The sequence below is a fragment of the Gallus gallus genome, chromosome 14 (genome assembly GCF_016699485.2).
Source record: "Gallus gallus isolate bGalGal1 chromosome 14, bGalGal1.mat.broiler.GRCg7b, whole genome shotgun sequence".
NCBI classification, from domain to species: Eukaryota; Metazoa; Chordata; class Aves; order Galliformes; family Phasianidae; genus Gallus; species Gallus gallus.
The window spans coordinates 6,076,710-6,100,486 of record NC_052545.1 but is presented as its reverse complement, the minus strand read 5'-3'; the positions used below and the strand labels follow the sequence as shown (position 1 = coordinate 6,100,486).

Sequence of the window (23,777 nt, the reverse complement as noted above, 5' to 3'; positions counted from 1 at the left end):
AGACCGATGCTCCTTTATTCTCCCGTTAATTAATTCCTTTGCCTCCAGTGAGTTTCCATCTTTTATTTCTGCGGCAATCAAAGGGCTGCGAGCGCTGCGGCTCACATTAGGAACAGACCCATCCGACCTTTTTTCATCTCCCCGTATCAGTTACGTGTCTCTTCCTCACACTGCCACACTGCATCTGAAGCACAGATGCCAGGAGATGGCTTGGAGGAGAGGTGGGGCGCACACACCCCGTGGCTGGAGCCGGCTCCCAGCAGCTCTGTGTGGCAGCGGAGGGTCCAGATAAGCTCTCTCACATGCACGAATGAGCAGTGCGTGGTCACCTGAGAAGTGCCTGATGATTTATGGTGTTATTAAAAGGTGATGGGAAGAGGAGAAAAGAAGTGCAACATCTGCATGGAAACCCCCGGCGCTGACCCTCACACCCCAGATACCAACATATTAAATATCCCAACAGGCGTTTAAGCCTGCAGATGGCTTTGACAGAGATCCTTGCACATCTGGTAACGCTTGGCCTGATACCCAAGGCTCTGGACAGTGTGTAATTAAACGTAATTGGCTCCTGGCCCTGCTGGGGACTCGAGGAGTGCAGTTCCTGCTGAAGGGCGGTCTCTGGAGGAGCCTCGTAGAAGGGGAATGTGCAGCCGGGGTGGTGTGGGGTGTCCCCTAAAGATGTGCTGGTGGGGGCACCCAGCTCACAGCAGGGGGTGGGGATGGGGGGGCAGGGGGGGCTTCCAACCCAATTGTTTTATGATCTTTTTGCTGGAGAGGGAACAGTGGTGACTGCGGCTCCCAGCAGCCTGCATGGCTCTGCTGCCCTGGGCAGGCTGCTGGGTCTGCTATTGCCCTCTGAAGGCTGCGGAGGTGCAGTGCTGTGCTCCTGGCTCTGGTGGTGGGAGGCTGTGCTGCTGGGCATCCTTGCTTTGGCACAGGTGTGCTGGGGTCACCTGAAAGAGAACATCATGGGAGCTTTCTTCACAGACTTTGGTCCTGTACCTTCCCACTGGGAGATCTCTGCTCCCAGACCCAGCTGGCACAGACCAGCGGTACTGCTGGTGTCAGGATGAAGCTGCTTTCCATCAGTGGGGTTCCCAACCCAAAATGGCACCTCAGCCCACCACGGCTGCCTTGTTTTGTGCAAACACCGATTTTTAGGTACAAAGGGGAGAAATCCATTGGGGGAAGTGGCTGCAATGGGCACGTTCACTTGTTGGGAGCCCACGCTGTGCGGGACTCACCAAGCTGCAAAGGGGCAGAGCGGAGGATGCAATGTGTTTGCAGAGAGCAGGGGAGAGCTGGCGGCTGTGGGGATAAAAGCAACACATGTCTGATTGAATAAATGGAGAAATGCAGGCCAGATGGCTGGGAATGAGAAGAACCATTTAATAATTCCTGAACTCCTTGCTCTCTGGAGCAAGATTACGGGCACTTGCGATCTTTTCCTCTCGGCTCAATTTGCCTCCTGTGTTGGCTGCATTACTTCTAGCTTCACGCGGAGCTCTTCATATTGCTTGTGACCTTTGGAGAACCAGGACTGTAAGGTTTCCCTTCCAACTCTAAGGATTCTGTGATTCTGAGACCATGAGGTGCCATAGTAAGATGGGAAAGGCTGAGCATGCAGCGTTGAGCCCAGGAGCAGAGATGAGGAGCTGTGCAGGGATGGGAGCGGTGCTGGGGGCAGGAGGGGACCCAACGCATCCCCATGAGGTGTTCCTCCTCGTGCTGCTGTGCTCACTTTGTGCCAGAAGGACTGATTTCAGCCCCTGGAACAGCACTGTGCTGCTGCCACTGCAGGTGGGAAAAATTGGGTTCTTTGGGGGATCGATAAACTCATAGCATCCCATGAGGATAAAGGCGTGCAGGAGTAAAACCGCCATTCCAAAGGTTGGGAACACCGAGTGTTAAAAAAATAACGCAGGGTTTGGGATCGCTTCTCTTCCTCACACGATGGGAGGGAGGAGAACGAATTGCGTATCAACTCAGCTTCAATGAAAACGAACCAATTTGAGCTGATGCTTTTCCTCCAAGCACAGCTCCGTTCAGCATTTTGCAGTCGGGGGATTTGGGGATCTGCAGAGAGCGGCGATGCTTTTTGGTGCTGCTTACAAACGGGCTGTAGGGCTTCGGAAGCTGTTTCTGATTAGTATCTTTTCTTTTGACAACTTTTTTTTTTTTTCTCTCTTGAAAAGAAAGGAAAGGGGTTTTTGTAACACGGTTGGACTGGAGATGGGGGAAAATCTGTTTAAAATATGCAGGGACCTGAAAGAAAATCTTGAGTGAATAATAAGTTTAACTGACCTTAAAATATCCCATTGCCATGAGGGATTTGAGAGTAACACTTCAAATGGATTTTTGATGAGGGCTCTCCGGGCTGTGGGGAATTGAGCGTTTTACCCAACGCGTTCCCCGATCTGAATTTCCATGCAAACTGGGAAAAGCCACGCTGAAATGCCTAAAGAAGGTTTTGTCTTGTTTTGTTTTCCTTTGGAGCTCCTGACACACAGGGAAAATCCATTCGCTGTAAGCTGACTCTTCAGGTTTTTGTTTCTTTTTACCCAGCGCTCAGTTCAGGATGGGTTCTGGTAGGACCGTGCCGTGCCTCGGGGACATCACAGGGCATCTCCCAGTGCCAGTCATCCAACCCCAGCTCTGGGCATGGGGCTGCTGCCCCAGTCCTCCAGCAGCATCCTCCTGCTCGTGTCTCTCTGTCCATCCCTCTCTCCCTGCGACCTTGTGAGGCTTCAGCTCCACGTGGCCTTGGTTCTATGCAGCCCCAGGCTCTGCATCCCACACAGATGAAGGGATGGAACTGTTCATCTCGCTGCAGGCTCCCAACCACCACCACCCGGGTATGGCAGTGGCTCAGGGGTCAGTACCGGAGCTGGTCCTGTGGAATATCTGTATTGATGATCTGGACGAGGGGATTGAGTGCACTCTCAGTAAGTGTGCAGGTGACAACAAGCTGGGGGGAAGTGTTGATCTGCCTGAGGGCGGAGAGGGCCTGCAGATGGATCTGGATAGGATCAGTGGGCTGAGGCCAATGAGATGAGCTTCAGCAAAGCCAATTGCCAGGTCCTGTGCTTTGGTCACAATAACCCCATGCATTGCTACAGGCATGGGGCAGTGCCTGAGAGCTGCGTGGAGGTAAAGGCTTAAGGCTGTCTTGGGTGTGCACAACGGTGCATCGTAACATGGGAGCAAAGAATGCAGCCTTGGGATTCCTGCTGGACTGGAGCTTCTCTCTTCCCAAAGCTTTCTGGGTTGGGAAGAAATGCCTTTCTTTATGCTGTGCCCAGGGGTGAGGCTGTCCTGCTGAATCCCTGCTTGTCATGGAGATGTGCAAACTTCCTGGGTCTGATCCTTGTCCTCCATTCAGTCTGGCTGGAATGGGGCGGTGGGATCAGAGGATTCTGGGGGAAGCCCAGCAGACAGACGGGCGGGCAGGCAGACAGACCGTGTGATTGCTTAAGCCACATTTCCTTAGGAAGCCAGGCTAAAAATAATAAAAATCCAGTCCTTTCCCACAAACAGCTCTGGTAGCCACAAACTGATGCTTTTCCAGTGCCGAAACGCTTTGTATGAGAATTCCCAGTGGTTCCCAGTGACGGGAGGACGTGGGGCTGCTGCTGTGGGGCTGATGGAGCCCCCAGATCTCAGCCTGGGGGCAGCCCCTGGGGCTGCAGGTGGTCCAGGCTTGGGGGTGCAGAGCTGGATAACACCTCCTATCTCCGATCGAAATCATTATGGTCCCTTTAGAGTGAGAGAAACAGCTCTTGGCAGCAAAGTGTGTGCTCTGCCCACGTCCTGCTGCTTGACGGGGGATTTCCTGCAGCTGGGGAGCAGCTGGGGCCGAGCGCCAGGTGAGAGGGTGTCCTCTGCAGCCACCACGGGCTGCCTCTGTGAGGGTCTCTGAGGCTTCTCCATGGAGGAAGTGGTTGTAAGCACATAGGGGAGATTGGTGAGATCACCCCAGATGCTGAGCAGGTTGCTGTTGCTGCAGGGTGCTGTGGGTGCGGGGGGCACAGAGCCATCCCTGCGTCACTGCTGCACTCAGGGGCGAAGCTTGCCTACGCTCCATGCCAGGAAATGGGACTTTTTCTGATAGTAAAAAAGAGCTAAATTTGTTTCCCATCTTCCCTCAGGCTGTAATACAAATTTGACACAGATGGGGTTTTTCTTTTCTTTCTTTCTTTTTTTTTGGTGGAAAATCGGATACATTTTCCATCTCAACAAGAGCTTTTCCGTGGCAGCGTGACAGCGTGCTGCCTGAGAACAGCCCCGAGCTGCCCGTGCTGGAGTTTTGTTGCTAACAGAGGCAGGGAGGGAAGCAGCTTCCAGAGCCTGAGCTGTTGGAAGCCCAGCATAGGTGTTGTGGGCTTTGCAGAGCTGGGGTCCGGCTGTGTGCAGGGACAATGACTATTTGGGGAGGGGTTAGCTCTGATCTTCCCTTGTTGAACTCCAAAAGCAGGGCCAGAAGCTCCAGCCTGCAGCACTGATGCCCTTGTAATAAATGGAGAGGATGCAGCTGACAGGTGATTGATTACTGGAGGTGTTGGCATTGCTGGGGCCTGCAGGCATGGGGCTGCTGTCCTTTGCATCCCTGTTCCTATACACCCCTCTCCCTCGTAAATCCCAGTCCCCATACATCACTGTCCCTCACATCCCTGTCCCTGCAGCAGAGGTGGGGTTTGGTGGCAGATGGTTTTGGGGCACGCAGTCTCCATGTGCAGGGATGCTCACTGACAAGCTGGGGCTGCAGATGGGATGAGGAGATGGATTTGGGTGCAATGTCAATGAGCATCACCTTCCCAAATACCTCTGTGGCTCTGGCCAAGAGAGCTGGAAGCTGTCATGGGGAAATTTTGCGATGGATCCCAAAGGCTCCGCTGCAGCTCTCAGGTCTGGCTGCAGTCCATGGGTGAGGACTGATGGATGCTTTCTTAGGTAGAAAGGAGACAGTTCTGGATGCATTTGAGAAGGGCTCGTGGTTAGCTTGAACTTGTAGCTTTGAGCAGTGCTGGTCTTGTTTTGTCTTCCTTTTCTTTTTTTTTTTTTGGTCTTTTTTGGGTTTTTCTTTTGCCTTCCCCACTCCACCCTCTGAGTTATAAACTAAATAAAGGCAGCTTTGTCCCTCAGCCAAATCTGACAGATCTTCTGCACCAGATTAGCTATCCCACCTCTGGACCCCACTCATGTTTCACAGAGTGGTTTCAGTCTGAGGAAAACATCCGACCGCACTGCCTCGCTGCTCCCTGATAAGGGGGATGCAGATAAGGGGGGATACAGATAAAGGGGATGCAGGTAGCAGGGGTGGATAACAGGGGCAGATAACAGGGGTACCGTGGCTGTTTCTGTCTGTATCAGACCACAAGGTCACACAGTCACTCTGCAATGCGTTCATTGCATTCTAACATGGATTTGGTGATTTCAGAGAATCACAGAGCAGTTGGAGTTGGAAGGGACCTCTAAAGGCCGTCTGGTCCCACTCCCTGCACTGAGCAGGGACACCCACAGCTCCATCAGTGCTCAGAGCCCCGTCCAGCCTGACTGTGGGTGTGTGCAGGGATGGGGGCACCGCCACCTCTCTGGGCACCCTGTGCCATTCCTCACTGCCCTTAGAATCAACTTCTACCCATCCTTCCCAGTGCCCACCTGAGCCTGCAGGACGCTGGGCAGCCCCATGCTGAGATCAAATAAACGTGAAGGCGAAGCTCATTGATTCACAGCTCTGGGGAATTGTCCCAGTGCCTCGTCAGCACATGCGGATCAAACCAAGCAGCTGGCGGCACAGCGGCCACTTGGGGGTCTCTCTCTGGCACACACGTGAATTCCTCCTTTCTTCCTCCCTCCCGCACTCCCACACCTGTGGCAGTACTGGGACCATGTCCCTGCACTGCAGTGGGATGGATTTTGAGGGTTTGGCCCTTGCAGCAGCTCAGTGGGGCTCCGTGCACGCTTCCTTTCACCTGCTCAGGAGCACCGTTTTGGCAGAAATTCCCATTTCTGCTGGAGGTTTCCTGGCAGGAGCCGGAGCACGAGCAGGCTTCATGTGGGAGACAGGAGCCCTGCAACCTTAAGGCTCAGATAAACGAGATTTGGTTTTTTTTATTTACCTCCTGTGCTCTTCTCAGACTACGTAAGAAGCCAAGAAGGGTCAGCTCAGTGCTGCAGGAGGGGGTTCAGTCAAAAATACCGTAGATGTATTTCTTTTATTTGCAGTCGTAAATGTCAGGCGTCCTCGGTGGCCACAAAAGATGAGATGCATGGTTTGGAGAAATCACTTTTAAGCAGCTGATTCTGCTGAAAGGTGCAGCAATCTGCTGGATTACCCTCTGCTGTGGTGGCAGCAAGATTTACTGCTGCGCAAAGATTACCAGCCCCGCCGCAGGCAGCAGGTTTCTTCCTTTTCTGCTATCAAAGGAAGGAAGCTTTTCATTGAACTCCTGCTGCTTGTACCCAAGAGTGGTGCTTCCCCACTTGGGTCAACTCTCAGAACTCTGAAGGGAAAAAAATAATGCAGGCAGTGCCCTGTTTTACCCCATCTCTTCCCACAGGGCTGATCTCAGCCTGGGGTGAGCTTGCCTGTGGCCACGCTTGGGGCTGGTGCTGAGCGCCCGACGGCATTGGTGCTGTACTGAGCTCGGCGCTGGGATAACACCATGTAAGATGGGGGAAAGCCCACACCTGAGCTCTGTGCTCCCCATCCGTGGCAGGAAACTGAGCGAGAGCATCATTTTGTGCCGTTAGCGAGTTTGCAGATCCTTCAGTCGTGCCCCAAAGTGGGGCGCGTGGAGGGGTTGGTTTTGTTATATTTCATTCCCCTGCAAGGGAGGAGGGCCGCAGCGGGGCCGGGCAGCTAACCCCTTTAATTGTGTGCAATGAAGGCTGACAGCGGCGAGGCTCAGCCTTTAAAAGGGGTACTGAACCTTTAATTCCTGAATAAATCATCTCCAGTCTGTTGCTCCTTCATCTGCAAGCTGTTTGGGCGCGGGGACGTATTCACTGCGGGAAGGGTCATTTGGAGATCAGAGCCCTCTGCTGACCCGCGTGGCAGGCAGGACACCTGCTGCAGGCTGTCCCTGCGCCCCGGGCTGGGAATCAAAGGGGCACTGGGGAGCAGCAGCCAAGCAGGGCTGTAATTGCTGTGCTTCGTTACTGAGGGATGGCAAAGCTGCGTCCTGCCCAGGCTGCTCAGATCCTGCTTGGCACCAATGCTACCTGCCTGCTCCTTATGGGCTTTTTTGAGGATTCATGGTCCCGTTTCTTTTCTCAACTGTAAATCCGGGCTCAGCTGCTTTAATGCCAGTGGCCGATCAAAGGGCATCTTTGCTCACTGCAGGTGAAGCACTGCGCTTCTCCAGTTGTGGTATTCACTGTGACACTGCCCGAGGTGGCTCATCAGTGTCCCCATGTGGCACCATCTGTTGGAATTGTTTCCCCTCTTTACTCTGCAGTGCCCATCCATTACATTGCCCCTGGGCGGGCTCTGGAGGTAGCAGCTGTCACTGTGGGCTCTGGGGGTGCCATAGCTCTGCAGCCCTGGGCAATGACCTCTAAGGTGAGCAGAGGCCCCAGGCATGGCTTTGTGCTTGGCCAAGAGCCCTGCGCTGCCAACCGGGACCCTCCCACACCTGGTGAAAGCAGAGGGGTGGCGTGACCTTGTTACACCAATTGTGCCCAACCTGGCTTGCAAATAGAAACGGGTGCACAGAGCAGAGCCCCAGCAGCACCACAAGCTCTTGAAGTTCCAGCCTTATTTCTCTGTACCAAGCCTCCCTGGTGCATATGTGCAGGTACGTGTGCATGTGCAAGCTGGTGTATGTGTTCCAGGGCACCCATGCAGCACCGCTGCACTGAGCAGCCCCTTTCTCCAGCACTGTGCTCCCATTGTCTCTGCTTTCTGCTCTCCATAATGGTATGCCTTGGGTGGATTCATCAGTAACTCTTCGGCCTTAATGACCCCATTGGAATAACCATGGAAGAACACCACAATCACTCACAAACCTTCAGGGCCTTGAGCTGCCCGTAACTGAGATCTCTGGCCATAGACATGAGCATGGGCTTGAAGCAAAGGATGCAGGGGCTGCAGCTGTGCCATGGTGGTGGGGGAACATCCCTTTTCTCTGCTAACCATCAGGATTTGGGGTGTACAGTGGGCTGGGTGGCTCTGTAGACTACAATAATGACTTTGGTTCCCAAAATGGTTTTCCAAATGGCACGGTTCTTATCGGGGATGAATAACCGGGTGTCGGGTGACGCGTAAAAGCAGCCACTTCATTAGAAATGCTAATTTTGCCTCCAGCTTCTCCCCTTTCCATCACTCCACATCCCCTAGAATATGATGCTCAATAGGTTGGGAAGCCAAACCCAACATTCCCCACCTCCTGGCCCTGAACTGAGCCCCTCCTGGTGCCTGGCCCGGGGTGAAGCCCCAGCAGAGACCCCATCCCAGGGCTGGGAGAGGTCTGGGGGCACTGCGGATGCTGGGGGCTGCTCCCTGCAGCTGGGAGCGGGGCAAACCTCCAGGCTGCTTCATGTATCAAACTGTAATTATGTGCAAAGGGCGTGGGGGTGCAAAGGAGCATTAATAAATTATCTCCCTTGTTGTTAATTGACATGGCTTTGGTCGCTGAGATGAGGGCTTGGCTCCCCTTCCAGGCACATCCTGGCCTTGTTACCGCCTCCATTACCATATTCAGGTTTCCCTGCTTAAAGCCAATTAGCTCATGGCCGGGCCTGATTGGGAAGCTGTGGCCTCATTTGCACATTTTTGAATCAGTGAAAGAATCAAAAAATAATGGAGCAGGCAGGGAGGGAAAGCGCCGCGGGGCTCAGTGTGCACTGAGGGTGACAAGGGGCGAAGGGGACGGCGAGGGGATGGCACGGTAATGAGCAGCCAAAGAGACCGCGGCCCTAATTTGCTCCCGGGCGGTTTGCTGGGGTTCAACAGATGCTCCAGGAGGAGGTGATGGAGGGGACTGGGGTTGTGGTTTTCTGCTCGTGTCCCCCACGCCACTTTGGGGACAGAGTAGCTGTCTCCATCCATGCCCTTTAGCCACGGTGCTGCTGCAGCTCTGCGCTCAGGGATGCACGGTTGGGTCCGTATCCAATGTCCCGTCCCCTCGCTGCCTTCTGGCCCCGTTTCCTAGCAGAGGTGCTGCTATCTCCGCTATCTGAAAGTATTCCTCTCCGGTTCCAGTTTAACAACTTCATAGCTGCTGCTGCTGTCACAAAGGCCTCCTTGTCCCCGCAGGGTGAGATAAGCCTTGGTGTGATTCATATGTAGATCCGGGTGGTACCGGAGAGGAGAAATCTGCAGAGATCTGCCCCAGCCCTCTTTCCCGTCTCTGGTTCCAAACTGTTTTACATCTGCACAAAAAGGTCCCGGCCCCCATTGAGCCTTGGGGCTGTCAGTGTGCCATCAGGGAGATCTGGTGTCACTGTGCCGGACGCAGCTCCATGCCCACACTGGGATGGGAATGTGACACCATTCTGTGGGTCTTGCTGGGTTAGTCCCTGAAATCACTATTGCCCTTTGTGGCTGAGTGTCTTGAAAGCGTCTTCGGTGCTGCACCAACCTCCCGGCCATGTCAGCTCTGCAAAAATCCCTGTGCCTTTCACTTGCTTTTGTCACTGGCTTATGCCACCGGTCATGTAACAGTAATAACGGGGTTGTTTTTTCCCCTTTTCCAGGTGTGGTTTTACCCCTTTTTCCCTTTCTAGTGCTGGTGATAACACAGAACGTGGTTTGTCTGCTCCCATCACCAACACTGTACATTATTGGGTCCGGCGCCATGGTGCGTGTGCCTGGCACAGGCTGGGCCCTGGGAGGACACTGCCGGCATCGCCCGTGGGAGCTCTGGGCTGGAGCCTCCTTTATCTCCATGCAGGCCCATCCGTTATGTTACACTCAACCCATCCCAGCACGGATTCTCCTCCGTCTCCAGCAAACCAATCGCAGAGCCCAGGAATCCTGAACCAATTAACCCTGGTTTTTGAAGTCTGCTCTGATTACCTGCTCGCTCTGGCTGTTAATCTGTGTTTAAAGCAGCTTTCTGCGTTTTTATCAGGGTTGTAATTCATTGCTCCTTGCTACCTCAACAGAGGAGGTAATTAATCATCGTGAGGGCCCCTGGGAGCATAGCCTTAATCTGCCATTTCCCACTGCCTATAGGAGGGTGGGCCCAGGGGTGTCCGGCAGCACTCATCATCAGCTTAAAATCCCACCTTCTGGGCATGCAGTCTTTCTTGAAATATGAATTCCTCAAAGGCTGCTGGGTGCTCCCTTGTCACAGTGTCCCTCGAGGTGCTCAAGAACTGTGGATGTGTGGCGCCTGGGGAGATGGTTAGTGGGCATGGGGGGGGTGGGTTGGGGTTGGGCTTGCAGACCTTAGACATCTTTTCCAACCTTAATGATTCTGTGATTCTATGACGTGTACCTGTGGGGCAGTGCTTGGCATACTGGATGTGTTCTCTTAAGGTCAGTAAGAATTAGCTGTAAATTCAATTAAAGCTTCCAGTGCTTTTGCACTGGAGTGTGGCTGGCTCTAATTACAGCTGGGACTGCTCCTGCATGCATGCAACCATGGATGGCAGGATGTGTGTGGGCTCTGGCAGTTCTGGGTGTCAGTCACCCCACAGATAGGGTATAAAACAGCTTTTGGAAGATACTTCCATGCGAGCTTGGCTTGGGGCATCCAGAATGGCATCATTCCTCATGGTCACCATGTCAGGGCAGGGTGGACCCAGGTGCCCATCGTTTTTCAGTGTACTTGGTGCCTCAATGTGCACTGAGAGCTCTGTACAGGGTTGTATTTTTTTTCCTAGAAATAACCCTAGTCCTTGAGTTGCAGATGGGGTGGCATGTGTTGGCACTGAAAATCTGGTGGCTTTAAATGATTTAGTGGTTTTTTTCTCAAAAGCTTGCCTTCCTTTGACTTTTCTGCGGTCATCCAGGTGAAAGCTCAGCAGAACCTCAGCTTGGGTCAAAGCAACACCAGTTTGTGGAGAGCAGACCAAGAGAAGCAGAATTTCAGCTTTGGCTCTCCAGGAGCTTGGATGATGTCATCCCAAATGTTGTGCAATGAACATTTTGTTGTACATTGAGGACAGGGTCTGATTTAGGTCCCACATGTGCTGAGAGGCATCCCAGGGAAGTGCTGGGAGCAGCTCTGCATCCCCACAGGGGAGGACTGGTCAGTGTGGGCTCAGGGACATGCAGGGGATGGGGATGGGCAGGAGCTGTGCTGGAGGTGTCTATCCCCATCATTCCCCAGTGAGCTGAGAAGTGGCATCGTGGGGTTGCCTTAGGGATGCATTTGGGGTTACAAGTACAGGAGATGTGACAACCTGCTGCCAGGAGCCTCTCCATCCAGCTGTGCCAGCTGTGCCTGCTGCTGCTGGGGGGGCTGGGGATAAGAAGTGGTTCTGTGAGTGCTGTCGCTGTCCAAACAAAGCCAACAAAATACAGCCACAAGTGGCTTTGCCTCTCATTTGGGGGAGGGAGTAATGTGGGGCCCAGTGTTGCTCACAAATGCTTTTAATAAAGTGTTCTTTCCTGCGTCCAGAGGAATAAAAAACCAAAACCTCAAGCCTTTTCCCATTACATAAGGAACAGATGCTGCTGGGCAGAGCCCTGGCGTGCCGACAGCATGGCCAGGACTGAGCCATTGGCGCCCCCAGGGCAATGCTAGCCCCATTGTGCCCACAGGACATCATTCCATTACTCCTGGCCGTGGTTGGCATTCAGGACTGGGTGGCTCAGTGTCAGGAGGTGGATGTGGGTGTGCCGGAGGCATTCCAACACTCACACAGTGCACACTATGTTGATTTCCATCTATAAAATAGCACACACCTGCAGGGTTTGTACTCTGCTAGGAATGATGCTGGGTGGGAGCAATGACTGTGATCATGTATCTGTATGTGTAGGTGGACACATAGTTCTTGTTTCAGAGAACCTACTGGAGTGGTTCAGTCATTTCCCACAGTACTAAGCCAATCTCTGAAAGCATCCCGTCCCATCCCATCCCACCCCATCCCTTCCCATCCCATCCTCCTTCCTCACCAAGATGGCTGGAAGGGACATGCTCAGCCCCAGGCAGAAGGAGACATGGGAGACTTAGGAAGGTGCCCATCCTGGTGCAGGGGCACCATGTCCCAGTCCCTTCCCAACCCAGCCCCAGCTCTCTCAGCCCAAAGGGTGACATGCCTGGGTAACTTCTCCAGTAATTAATGCCTGTCTGTCCCCGTGACCAGGGCTGGGGACTGAGGCTGCGCCAGGCTCTGAGAAGGTGAGGCGGGGACCAATGGAGTATGATTAAGGTCACATCCACCAGCCCTGACCGTGTTGCGTTCTCTTCCCAGGAGCTTGATGCCACGGACGCTAGAAGGGCAGATCACGATGGAGAAGACCCCCAGCTACTTTGTCACCAAGGAGGCTCCGCGGCGCATCTACAACATGTCGCGGGACACCAAGCTGATCGTGGTGGTGCGCAACCCCGTCACCCGCGCCATCTCGGACTACACGCAGACGCTTTCCAAAAACCCCACCATCCCCAGCTTCCAGGACTTGGCCTTCAAAAACATCAGCACGGGACTGATCGACACAAGCTGGAGCGCAGTCAGGATCGGGATCTACGCCAAGCACCTAGACAACTGGCTGCAGTACTTCCCACTCTCCAAATTCCTCTTTGTTAGTGGGGAGAGGCTGGTCAGTGACCCGGCTGGGGAGATGGGCCGCGTCCAGGACTTCCTGGGTCTCAAGAGGGTGGTGACGGACAAACATTTCTATTTCAACCAGACAAAGGGCTTTCCCTGCCTGAAGAAGCCGGAGGGCAGCAGCAAGCCCCGCTGCCTGGGCAAGTCCAAGGGGCGGCCGCACCCCAAGATCGAGGGGCAGGTGGTACAGCGCCTGCAGGAGTTCTACAGACCCTTCAACATGAAGTTTTACCAGATGACGGGGCAGGACTTTGGCTGGGACTGAACGGGGCCACCGGCAGCCTCCTCCCTCTGTTCTAATTTATATCGGACTTTTTCCGGCAAGAAACGGACCCTTCCGGAGTAGAGAGAAATATTTAAGAAATAAAACCACAGATGACCCCTCCCTCCCCTTCCTCCCCCGACCAGATTAAATATTCTTCCATATACATCTTGCTGATCTGTATTAACCATGGCCATGCTGGTGACAAGTGCACGGTGTGATTGCGTGTGACCCAACACGAGTGCTGGGAGCCTGCCTGGCCCCGTGATGCCCACGCTGGGTCTTCATTCAGGCAAATGTCTGCACTGGGGGCAGGCATTGGCTGCAGCTGGCCAGGCAGCAAACCCAGAGCACGGGGCGTTTTGTGCAGGCTGGGAATCATCTGAAGGAATTTCCTCATTAAGAAAAACGATTGATGGTGGTGGTTTGGAATAAGTGCTGGGTCTGGGGATAGGGAGAGGGAGCTGCATATCACATACCTTCCTGTGTTCTCTGAGTAACCCAGATGATGAAGCAGGGCATTTCTCACCCTTAGGATAGAAATCCCAGCTTCCCCAAATTCACCCAAACAGAGCAAACAAAAGCCCCAGTCTCTGACCTTTGGGTTCAGTCATATCAATAGATCCTCACATCTGCAGCCATAGAGAGCCATCATGGGAGGCTGCAGAAATTAGTTTAATCTGAATTAACTACTTTTTCCTTAATTAAAGATGGGGAAACATTTAATTAACCTTTAATATCTTATTAGTGATTTGCATTTGTCTTTTTAATGAGCTAATTATGTGTTTTCAAGGGCCCTGGGGCATTGCATTGTTTGCAAATGTGCTTTGGCTGTGGTTTCTTCCATTACAGTGCATCCCAGCTCTGACCATTCTACCACGCATGCTGTCAAACTGCTCAGCAACACTGCTGTGCAGCGTGACGGATGGGTGGGTACCACCTGTCCTGGAGGTGATGGATGTGATGGGTACCACTTGTCCTGAGGGTGATGGATTTGGTGGGTACTATTTGTCCTGTAATGCACAGAAGGCAGAGGACCTTTCTTCACTCTTTTACACCAGTACTTTTTCCTTTGCCCCACTCAGCTCTCCCCACTCTCTTGTTCTGGCTGCTGGGACATCCTCTGTGTCCCCTCCAGGAGACACATTTTCTGTACCAATGTGTGGAGCTGGGGCTGGCAGTTGGCATGTTGGCACTTGGGCTCATCTAGTTGATGCTGGGACAAGTGACACGAGCAGGACTAACATGATGTGGGAGCTCAACGCAATCTACCTGTTCCCGTAGACGCCACTGGCTGTCCTGGCTGTGTGTCCATCCTTGTGAGCATCCATGAGCTGAGTGCAATGCGTGAGCCTCATGGGTTTAAGGCCATAGGAGGAATCGGGGCTTTTTTAGTGGACTGGAAAGAGGAGATGAAATGGGGCTGGTGCTGCTGTGGTGGCACTCAGAGCTGCGCGATGGACCGTGCTCCGCTGCTCGCGGTTTTGTTTTCAGCCACGACATTCGACCAAATTATTCTCCGCCAAGAGCTTTAAAGTTTCCCAAGTGCCTGTGAAAGCCTGGAAACGCTGATAGTGATCCTATTTCCCAGCTGAGTGACTGCATTCAGCCCAAGCCGTATTGATATGCAAAACTCTCAGGGTCCCGGCTCCAAGGATGGGGTCTGTCTGCCCTGTGAAAGGGAACCATACTTTTTTAGAGCCCAGGCCTTTCTAAAGCCGCACAATACCATATAGACTATGCCATTTAAAGCATCTGAAGCGACCCAAAATGTATTGAAAGCTTGCTTTGCAGACTCATTAAGACTACTCAATAGGTTCTGGCAAATACCGTGCCAGGGCTGACCGCACGGATTAAGACTTTTGAAGTGTTACACAAACCCCCTGCTTAAACTAATTGCTGCCCCACGGCTCACGAGGTCAAGTATTTGTATTCATTGCCTCCGAGAGGAGCCACTTGTGGGTCTGCCCAGGTGAAGCCGCACTTCGTTGCATCGGGACCAGAAAAGCGGCCTTGGATGGGCAGGGCGAAGGTGCCTGGGATGGAATAGCCCCTATGAGTGCTTGGGATTCAATGTGGCCATCAAGCAGCTTCCCCACCACGATGTGCTTGAAGGCAGCATCATCTCAGGAGACGGGTGCCATCCATGGCACAAGGTGTTGGTGGACACGCTGAGGCTGTAGGTCCGGCACAAGGACAAGTTTGAAGACCCAGTGTTGTTACATAGTGGCCCTTCCACATGTGCACAGCCTAAGCCTTAAGCTGGGGGTCTGCAGAGCGCTGTTTGCTATCGGGGCAGTTAGTGGTCACTGGTGGAAACCAAGCTGGGGAGTCTGCACTGGGCTGGGTGAGGTGTAGGGAAGTCAGCAGTTGGTTTCCTCCCATTGCTGTGTTTTCTGCACCAGTACTAGCCCATGGACTCAGCCTGGAGGCTGTGGGGAGCTGCTGGTGGGGCCGGGGGAAATAGCCCCACGTAGGTATTTTTATGACTTTTTTCCTTCTTTGCATCTATCTCAGAATGCTAAAAATCCAGAAGCCTGCAGGGTGGTGTTTTCCTCCGGGTGGCAGTGCTGGGGCAAAGGCACTCCTCAGCTCTGTGTCCACATCTGCTGGGAGGAGGATGCAAAGCTCCCGGTGCCTTTGAGCCCCAGGTCCCAGTGGATTTTAGCTGGGGGAACTGCCAGAGCAAGAGGGGGATGGAAATCCACACAAGAAAATCTCTGCTGCCAAGCGTGGAAAGAAGTTTTGTTCCCAGAAGTTTTTGTTTCCATTTCTAACTCAATTTTTGTTTTTGAAGTTAACTATCCAAAGTGTAGCTGTTCCTGTGCCCTGGTGCTCCCACTCTCCCAGCTGCTACGTGAGCCAGGAAGAGCAGCACTGCAATAGCCTTTCAAAATTGTTATTTATTCATTCTTCTTTTATACCAAACCTAGAAGGATGGACAAGGAAAAAAAAAATCCACAAGAAAGTAATTAAAAGTTTCCAATTATTGTGAAGGTCTGGAGGTGCAGCAGAGCAGCTATTTGCGATTACTCTTCTAATTTTGAAGTGCCTTGGGAGCATGTTTTATAACCTTCGACAGGGACGTGCCCCATTCCCTGCCTGCTGCACCAGCCCCATGCCCTGTTCCCAGGTGGGGCTCATGCTGCGAGGCCATGGTGCACCTGGAGGTGATAAATGCAGGAGATCTGTGGGTCTGGCTCATTGTTGCAGGACCTGGCCCAGCTGTGTAGGTGGTGTCCTGGATTGGGGCAGGATCTGGCAGGTAAGGAGGAAGCTGCAGCCAGGGACACTGTTTGTCTTTTGGCTGTCCTTTGCACTGTAAGTGTTTTTGTAGAGTCCCAGCAATGTTTGGGAATGGGGCAGTGTGGTTGCTCACAGAGGTGTTCAGGGAACATCTCACAGTGCTTAGAGCAAATCTTAGAGGTTTCCCATATTGGCGCTTGAGGTCTCCAGGAGACCTGTCCTGTGGTGTGATGCTGCTGCTTCTTTGGTGTTGGAGTGCTCAGCCCTGGGGCTGCAGGTGCATCTCTGTGATGGCAGAGTGATGGGGTTTGGAATCCACCAGAGCTCAAAGGCAAGTGAAGGTGAAGCAGGGAAGACTCGGGCAGCTCAGCTGAATGTATGGTTTGGGGGCTATGCTGTACTGGCAGGGCTCAGGTGGTACCTATGCCTTGTGGGGGTGGATTTGTGCTCCTATGGTGGGAGTGGGCAGCAAGTTCTACTTCCTCCTGCACTCAGGGATGCATTGGGCTGCGATGCTGCGTGCTATGGGATGTACTGCAGTGTCCAGTTGGCACATGGGGCAGCCCCTGGGGGAGACATGCATCACTTTGCAGTGCTCAGCCCAACAGCACCCCAGGTTGCCATCCCCCACCCAGCCTCTTCTCTGCTTCCAATCTTGATGTAATCTCAATACACAAAATAAATTCATGCCATATTCCCCAATAGATGAGAAAATGCCCACGCTGAGGTTGCTCTAATTGCAACCACGTGCCTGTTGGTGGCTTCCAAGTAGTGCAGAACACAGCCTGGGTCGCATGTGGGGCATAAACACTGTCAGGTGCAAACATCATGGCTGTGTGCAGGACATGGAGAGTGTGGCACTCACTTCCAGCCCAAAGGGAGCTGGGCTGCTGCGGTTCAATCTGTGCCCTGATTGTGGGTTTGGTTATTCACTGCTTTAATTGGAATTAGGGTGAGACAAATGCATCCTTTGTATTTGGCCCCTCTGGAAGTCTGTGAACAGGCAGCGAGATGCTTTTAGGAAAGTTGTTACTTACTGAAATAATTAACCAAATGATTTATCTGGGAGCAACCTGCTGGGAGCTGTTCCTGTTCAAACTGGGATGGGGTATACTGCTGGCATGTCCCCACCATGAGTGTCTGGGCCCTGCTGCCAGAGAAGGCTGCTGTAGAGCTGGCATCAGTGCTGTGCCAGTGGTGGGACTGCTTGACTGAGTTTATTTGCATTTCTTGGTGCAAAAGAAGTAATCTTTGGGCCATTTTGAAAATGCAAGCTGTTCTTCTGTTCAGACCTAAAGGCTTGCCTGTGCATCCCAATAGCCATCTCTCCCCATGGGGAGTGGTGCCAGTCCCTAAGGGCAGAGAGGCAGTGGCACAGGGTGCCCAGAGAGGTGGTGGTGCCCTATCCCTGCACACACCCACAGTCAGGCTGGATGGGGCTCTGAGCACTGATGGAGCTGTGGGTGTCCCTGCTCAGTGCAGGGAGTGGGACCAGACGGCCTTTAGAGGTTCCTTCCAACTCAAACCTTTCTATGATTCAGGGCAGTTGGACATGTTCTGGTCACCCTATTCATCCTGCAGCCTGCTCAGGGCTCTGTCCCACTGGGCTGGTGCCAAATGTGGTCTGGAAGATGACAGTCCCCCACCTTGTGGTTTCCCTTTTCCTGCAGGGGCCGTGTCATGCCTGCATGGTGCTTCCGCATAGGCTGCACAGTCCTCCCTCCTCCCCCCTCCCCCCACGCAGCAGCACAACAGCATTGCTGTTTGGTGAATGGAACAAGCCCTCATATCATCCATCAAAATACTTCAATAGGAAGAATAAGTGGCGGACCTTCTGGCAGGCTGTCCCCTGGCAGGAGGGGAGCCCCAAGTGTGTCCCCATCACTTCCCATGGACATGGGATGGGGCAGTGCCACTGTCTGGGACCCGTGGAGCAGGGGAAGGAGTGTGGAGCTGCAGCCATTAGAGTTACCTTGTGCCTGGGCACCAAGCAACCCTGCAACTGAGTGCAGGACCAGGGTTAGAGGCAAGCAGTGGTGCTGGGGGGCCTGATGCAGTCCCAATGCTCCTGATGTATTGCAGTGGAGTGCAGACTGCAGCAAGGAGATGAAGGAGTTGTTCCCAGCACCCAGGCAGGTGTTGGAGCAGCCACGTTGGCACATGCACCAGCAGTGCTGCCTCCATCCATGCTGGAAAATCAACAGAGAATATTTCACTTTTTCTCCTTTTTGCTGTGCATGCAAACTTCCATTGCCCACAAGGGCTGATCGCCAGGAGCAGCCCCAGCGTGCTGCCAGGAAACACTGGGGGAAAGTGGAAGGGATACAGGGGCTGAGAACTGGGAAACGCTCCTGGTAGGGATGGGAAAGGGGCTTGTGCAACAGTCAGCCTTTAATTAAGGGTCTTTAAAATGCTTTCCCAGCTGGTTGCCATTGCCTTGCCATATTGGAGTGGTTTAGAAGCAATGCTGCTTGGGAGTAACTCCCTTCCTGCTGGCTTTGCTCCAGTGACGTGTCCCCATGCCTGTCATCCCTATGTCTTCCTGCAAACGGGGCAGCAAAATAGTGCTGGGGCATGGGTAGAAAGGGTTGGGAGCATGCAAATATCTTTAATGCAGCTTCTGCAGAAACTGGGATCATTTAGACCCATCTGAGGCAATGGCCACTCTTGTGGCAGGGGATATGATACTGGTGCCAGCTGCCCAGGGATGATTCCTGTGCTCAGCAATGTTGCAGCAAGTAGGCATGCACCCAACCAGGCACAGACATTGCTCCAGCTGCCCCAGGGCAAGTGCCTGCAAACAGCAGAGCAGGCTCAGGGGTCTGGGGAGGCTGTGCTATAATTTCCACATTCCGTCATTTTTCTCAAGAGGGGAGGAAAGGCAAGCCTGAAATAATTACCCACACAAGCCGTCATTGAAATGTTCTTTACTGTGAGCACTGATCACTTACTGTATTTAACAAGACAATTTTGGCTCTCGGTGCATGAAAGCAAGTAATGATTAAAGCTCTTGTTTTCAGAATCTTTGAGCCAAAGCACAGAAGTCTATCACTAGCTCCAACTCTGAGCTTGGCAAACAGCACTTGCATGGGGATGGAGCCAAGGTGAAGCAGCTCCCAGTGCTGTCTGCAGGGCCGTGGAGCACAATGGGTGCACAGGGATGTCCCCAGCAGCAGGACAGCCTTAGAAGCAGGTTGGGGGCTTTGGGTTGAGGTTGTTGCAGCTCCTTGGGGCTGTGGAATGTTTCTCAGCTGTGGAAATGGGCAGATGCTGTTTGGGGACTGCTTGGGAAATGGGGTCATTTTGTGTCTGCTGCTGTCTGCCTCTATCCATGGAGCAAGAGGAGACATTTGGGGGGACCCCAGGAAGGCAAAGAGCTTTTGTGCTGCTGTCTACATACACCAAGCAGGGACGTGGCTAGATGGAGTGGCATTGGGCAGTGCTGGGTACTGAAAGGATGTGATGCTGCCAGGTGTGGAGGGCTGGGTGCTCCCTGCTCCCCTTTGGGAATAGCAACCAGATAAATGGAAAGGAGCCAGCCCTGCTGAGAGGCTGCCCAGGTGTTGTGCTCATCCCAGGGTGAGCGTTAGCAGAGCTGATGAAAGCAGCTTCTTGTTTTGTGCTGTGCCACTCTGCTTGCAGATGCTGCCCTGAGATGAACTGGGATGAGCATAGCAAGAGCTGACAGCCTTGCAGTGTCCCCATCGCCATCTCTCTGTACTCAGCTCTGTGGTGGCTCCTGGGGGAGATGGCATCAGCAGAATAAGCTCTGCCCAGCACAGGACAGGCAGCTCTGGCAGCAGAAGGGCTGGGCATAGATTTGAGCCTAGGGAACTGCTTTCTTGCTGACATAAATCAACCCCACTTGGTTCATGGCAGCTGCATGATTGAGACCAGGTCCAGATCTGTTTCAGATCTTCCTACAAGGTTGTTAAGCTCTTTTCCTTGAGGATGGTGTTGCTCCACCTTTAAGCCAAGACAAATGATTCCCAGTATAGCAACACTCAGTCTACACAGCCAAGCAATTGGCTTTCCTGGGTCCCTTTTCTTGCTTCAGGGCAGAGAGGACTCCCAAGGAAATACTTGGGACAGCCTAGAGATGCAGTTCTGCATGGACAGCATTATGCAGATTCTCCTGTTGCTTTTCCCTTGGAAAAAGTGCAAGAATTTTGACACATAGTAAATTCCACAGGCATTAACTATGCTAATAAAGCAACTGCTTTTATACACAGGGCTGTTATGTACTGCTTTCCTCTCCTCCCCAAGTGAGGTCAAATCAAACTTGAAAAAAAAAAATCCTTGTAGTGTGTTTTCGTTTCTAGCAGTGGGCTCCGGGCTCCTCTGGAGTGTGTGGTGCTGTAGGAACCAGCTCCCAGTGGCTGCATGTCCCTTGGGCAGGGCCTGGCCTTTGCCTTTTGGTTGTTGCTGCCCTTCTGACACCAACTGGGTGCGTTGCAGCGTGTCCTATGTTGGCACACATCCCCTTGGATGTTCCTGTAGCACCAGAAGCCTTGTGCCAGCCCAGGGCACAGCTGCCACTGTCAACCACCTGCAGGCTGTGCTGGCTCTTTTGGCTCTGCTTTGCATGAAGAAGAGCACTTTAGGAGCTGCTCCATGGCCCAGCATTGCTGGTGTGGTATTGCCAGCCCTGGCATATGGGCAGCCTTCAGCCACGTCTGCTGCCCCTTTGGTTGAGTTGTGCTCATTGGAATTATTTACTGCTCCGATCAATAAATAGGATAGGCAGGGGGCTGTATTTCATGAACACAACACTATCCTGGTGCACAATGCTGTATTTCAAGAGCGTAAATAATACTGGGGCATCAGCAGAAATCAAAACCAAACAGATAGAACAATTTATACCCCAAATCTCTCAGTGTGGCAGGGAAGGAAGGAGGAGCAGCTCCACACGGTGCTGCGGGGCTCTGCCCTGTTTAACCAAACCCTTCTGGTTCTGCCTTTACACCCAGCAGGGCTCTTCCCCTGCCTCTGGCACAGGCAATATGGGGCATGAGACAGCCACCTGCTCTTCTCAAGTCCTCCCACACCATGGGGACATACTCCTGGGCTGCCTGCTGCCATGTGCAGTTTGAGAGTGGCCTTTAGCATGTCCCACTGCCATCGGATGGTCCCAGCTGTGGCACACCAGAGTTTATTTTGCTAGGGGGCATATAATCCAGCAGCATGTGCACCATCACTGAGCTGTTTGTTTGCCTTCAGAATGTAATATAGCTCTAATTATATCAAAGCAAAGTATAATAAATAGCGTGGGGTTATGCAGCACAGCTCTCAGCGCATGCGGTGAGTGCTTCGTTCCCCTTCCCTCTGGTAGTGTTTAAGCATTTCCCTTGCATCAGTGACGCAGACGTTCTCCATAAATCAGTGGAGGTAGGAGCAGATTTGCTCCCCCGGCTTTGAAGAGGCGTCAGATCTCCGAACAGAGGCTTCTTGCTGGGTGATCCTCTGAGGCTGGTTCTCATTTCCTTGTAGGAGGTGGGTCTGGAGCCCATTTTGTGCACTTGGGAAGGCTTGGCAAGAGGGGAAGGGGGGGAAAAATGAATGACTTAGCTTTGCTGACAAAAAAAAAAAAAGTCTTGACACCATGAGCACTGCACACCATTAGCATCCCACTGACACAATTATTTACCAGGAAGATGCACATATTGATTTGGCAGTAATAACACATGCTAGTGAGAGGCCAAGGGCGCAGGGATGCAGAATGGTTCTATAAGCATAACCAACCCATGCTTCAGTGGGGGCCTAATCCTGCCCAGTGCTTGGTTGACCTAATCCTGCCTGGGTGAGTTCCACCACGTACTGGGTGCTGCCATGCTTTTTGGTTTCCACAAGGAGGACGATGGCACTGAGGGATGGTGACATTCTGGTGATGAGGGATGCAAGAGCCCTGCTCCCCATTGAGTTCTGACAATGATTTCTGGCAGGGCCATTTCCTCAGTACTCTGCTTGGTGTCTTCAGAGACCTTTGAAAAATGTTAACCCCTGTTAAAGATCTTTACCAGTAGTTGCATGCCCAGCCTCTTGGAACTGGGTGGTGAAGGATGGAGAAAGCACAAGATGTGTGCTGGTTCCTGGCTAGTGTTGCTACTGACTGAATGATACTAGGAGGGCTTGGGCAGGGTGCCCACAGCATCTGGAGGGTCCTCGTGGCTGGTACAGCAGGTGTGTTTTAAAGAAGAAAAGTGAGAGGAGAGGTGCCAAGAGACACAAAGCTTCTAGAGGCAAGCTACTGGTGAGATGGGGGTAGGGTTTCCCACTCAGCTCTGCTTCATTTTGACTTTCTTGGATCAAGAAAGACTGCATGAGGGTATAAGGTGCCTACCTGGGGATTGGTCTCTTCTCCCAGGAAACCAGTGACAAGATGAGAGGTGACAGCCTTAAGTTGCACTTGGGAGGTTCAGGTTGAATATTAGGAAACGTTTCTTCTCAGAAAGAGCAGTGTTCGAGAACTGTGGCGATGTGGCACTGAGGGACATGGTCAGAGGGCATGGTAGGGATGGATTGGCAATTGAACTTGATCTTGCAGGTCTTTTCCAACCTTAATCATTCTGTGATTCATTGATCTCTATATCACAATCTCCGTCACTCTCACTCCCCCTCCTGAATCTCTCCTCTGCATGCAGTAACTGGAAAGGACCATCAAAGAGAACTGTCCATGCAGCAGCAGCTTAAGCTCCACATGAGGGCCATACTGAAGAGGAGTGCAAGATGCTTGTCCTACCAGCCTGGTATGTCTGTGGTGGCCCTGGGATGCACCAGGTCACCAGGAAGCTGGGTATTGGGAACAGATCCCTCTGGACATTCCTGGGAGATGCCCCCATCCAGGAAGATCTCAGAACAGCCCAGGAGAGCATCACCGGCCATGGTCATGCATGGGGCCACATCACAAAGTAATGCCCTGAAAGAATTTTAAGGATTTTTTTTTCTGGCAGTTTTTTAAAGGTAATTGTAATGCAAAGGTTGGGCTGGAACATTTCTGCCTCACTGGGCTGTTTGCGCCGAGGAGCTGGCAACAGGCAAGCTGCTGAGTGAGGAGCTGGCGCTGCCATATGGAGCTCTGCTCTGGCTGCTTGCTAAAGAGAAAATCATAGAGGGCCAAGACTTGGCAGCCCTGCTCCACAGAGACTGCTTGTGTGAATAAATGTTACTCATCGGCGTTGCTCAGTGCTACAGGATCTGGCCCACAGTCATAAAGAAGAACTGTGTTTGGCCGCGGTTCAGCAAAGCACTCACACATGTGCTCGGCGTGAAGCACATGAATGGTCCTGGTGACTCCCTGGGAGAAATGTGCTTAAACATGCTCTTTGCTGGATATGTACTTCCATTGGACTTCATTTCTGTGCCTTGAATTAGCTTTCCTGGTGGAGGAAGACTCTATGTTGGTGTCCTTACAGGGTCTGGATAAGAAAGGAGTCCTGTAAAAGGGAATGGAGGATTTGCAAAGGAAGGCTGTAATGGAGAGGCTGAAGCAGGCTGGTAGTGCTGTGCAGTATTTCTCTTACTAAGAGCAGGGAAAAGGGTGGAAGAA

The 23,777-nt window shown here is 52.7% G+C and overlaps 1 protein-coding gene across 1 annotated transcript in view; it reads left to right on the top strand.

The window, feature by feature from the left end:
* HS3ST6 (heparan sulfate-glucosamine 3-sulfotransferase 6) overlaps nucleotides 1-23,573 on the top strand; it is a 31,777-nt gene extending 8,204 nt beyond the window's left edge. Inside the window, exons 2-3 of the mRNA XM_025155223.3 lie at nucleotides 12,370-16,250; nucleotides 22,873-23,573. Of these exons, the coding sequence (XP_025010991.1) occupies nucleotides 12,370-12,988 (619 nt within the window). The 3' untranslated portion in view covers nucleotides 12,989-16,250; nucleotides 22,873-23,573. The remainder of the gene's footprint in view (nucleotides 1-12,369; nucleotides 16,251-22,872) is intronic.
* The last annotated feature ends 204 nt before the right edge of the window (nucleotides 23,574-23,777 follow it).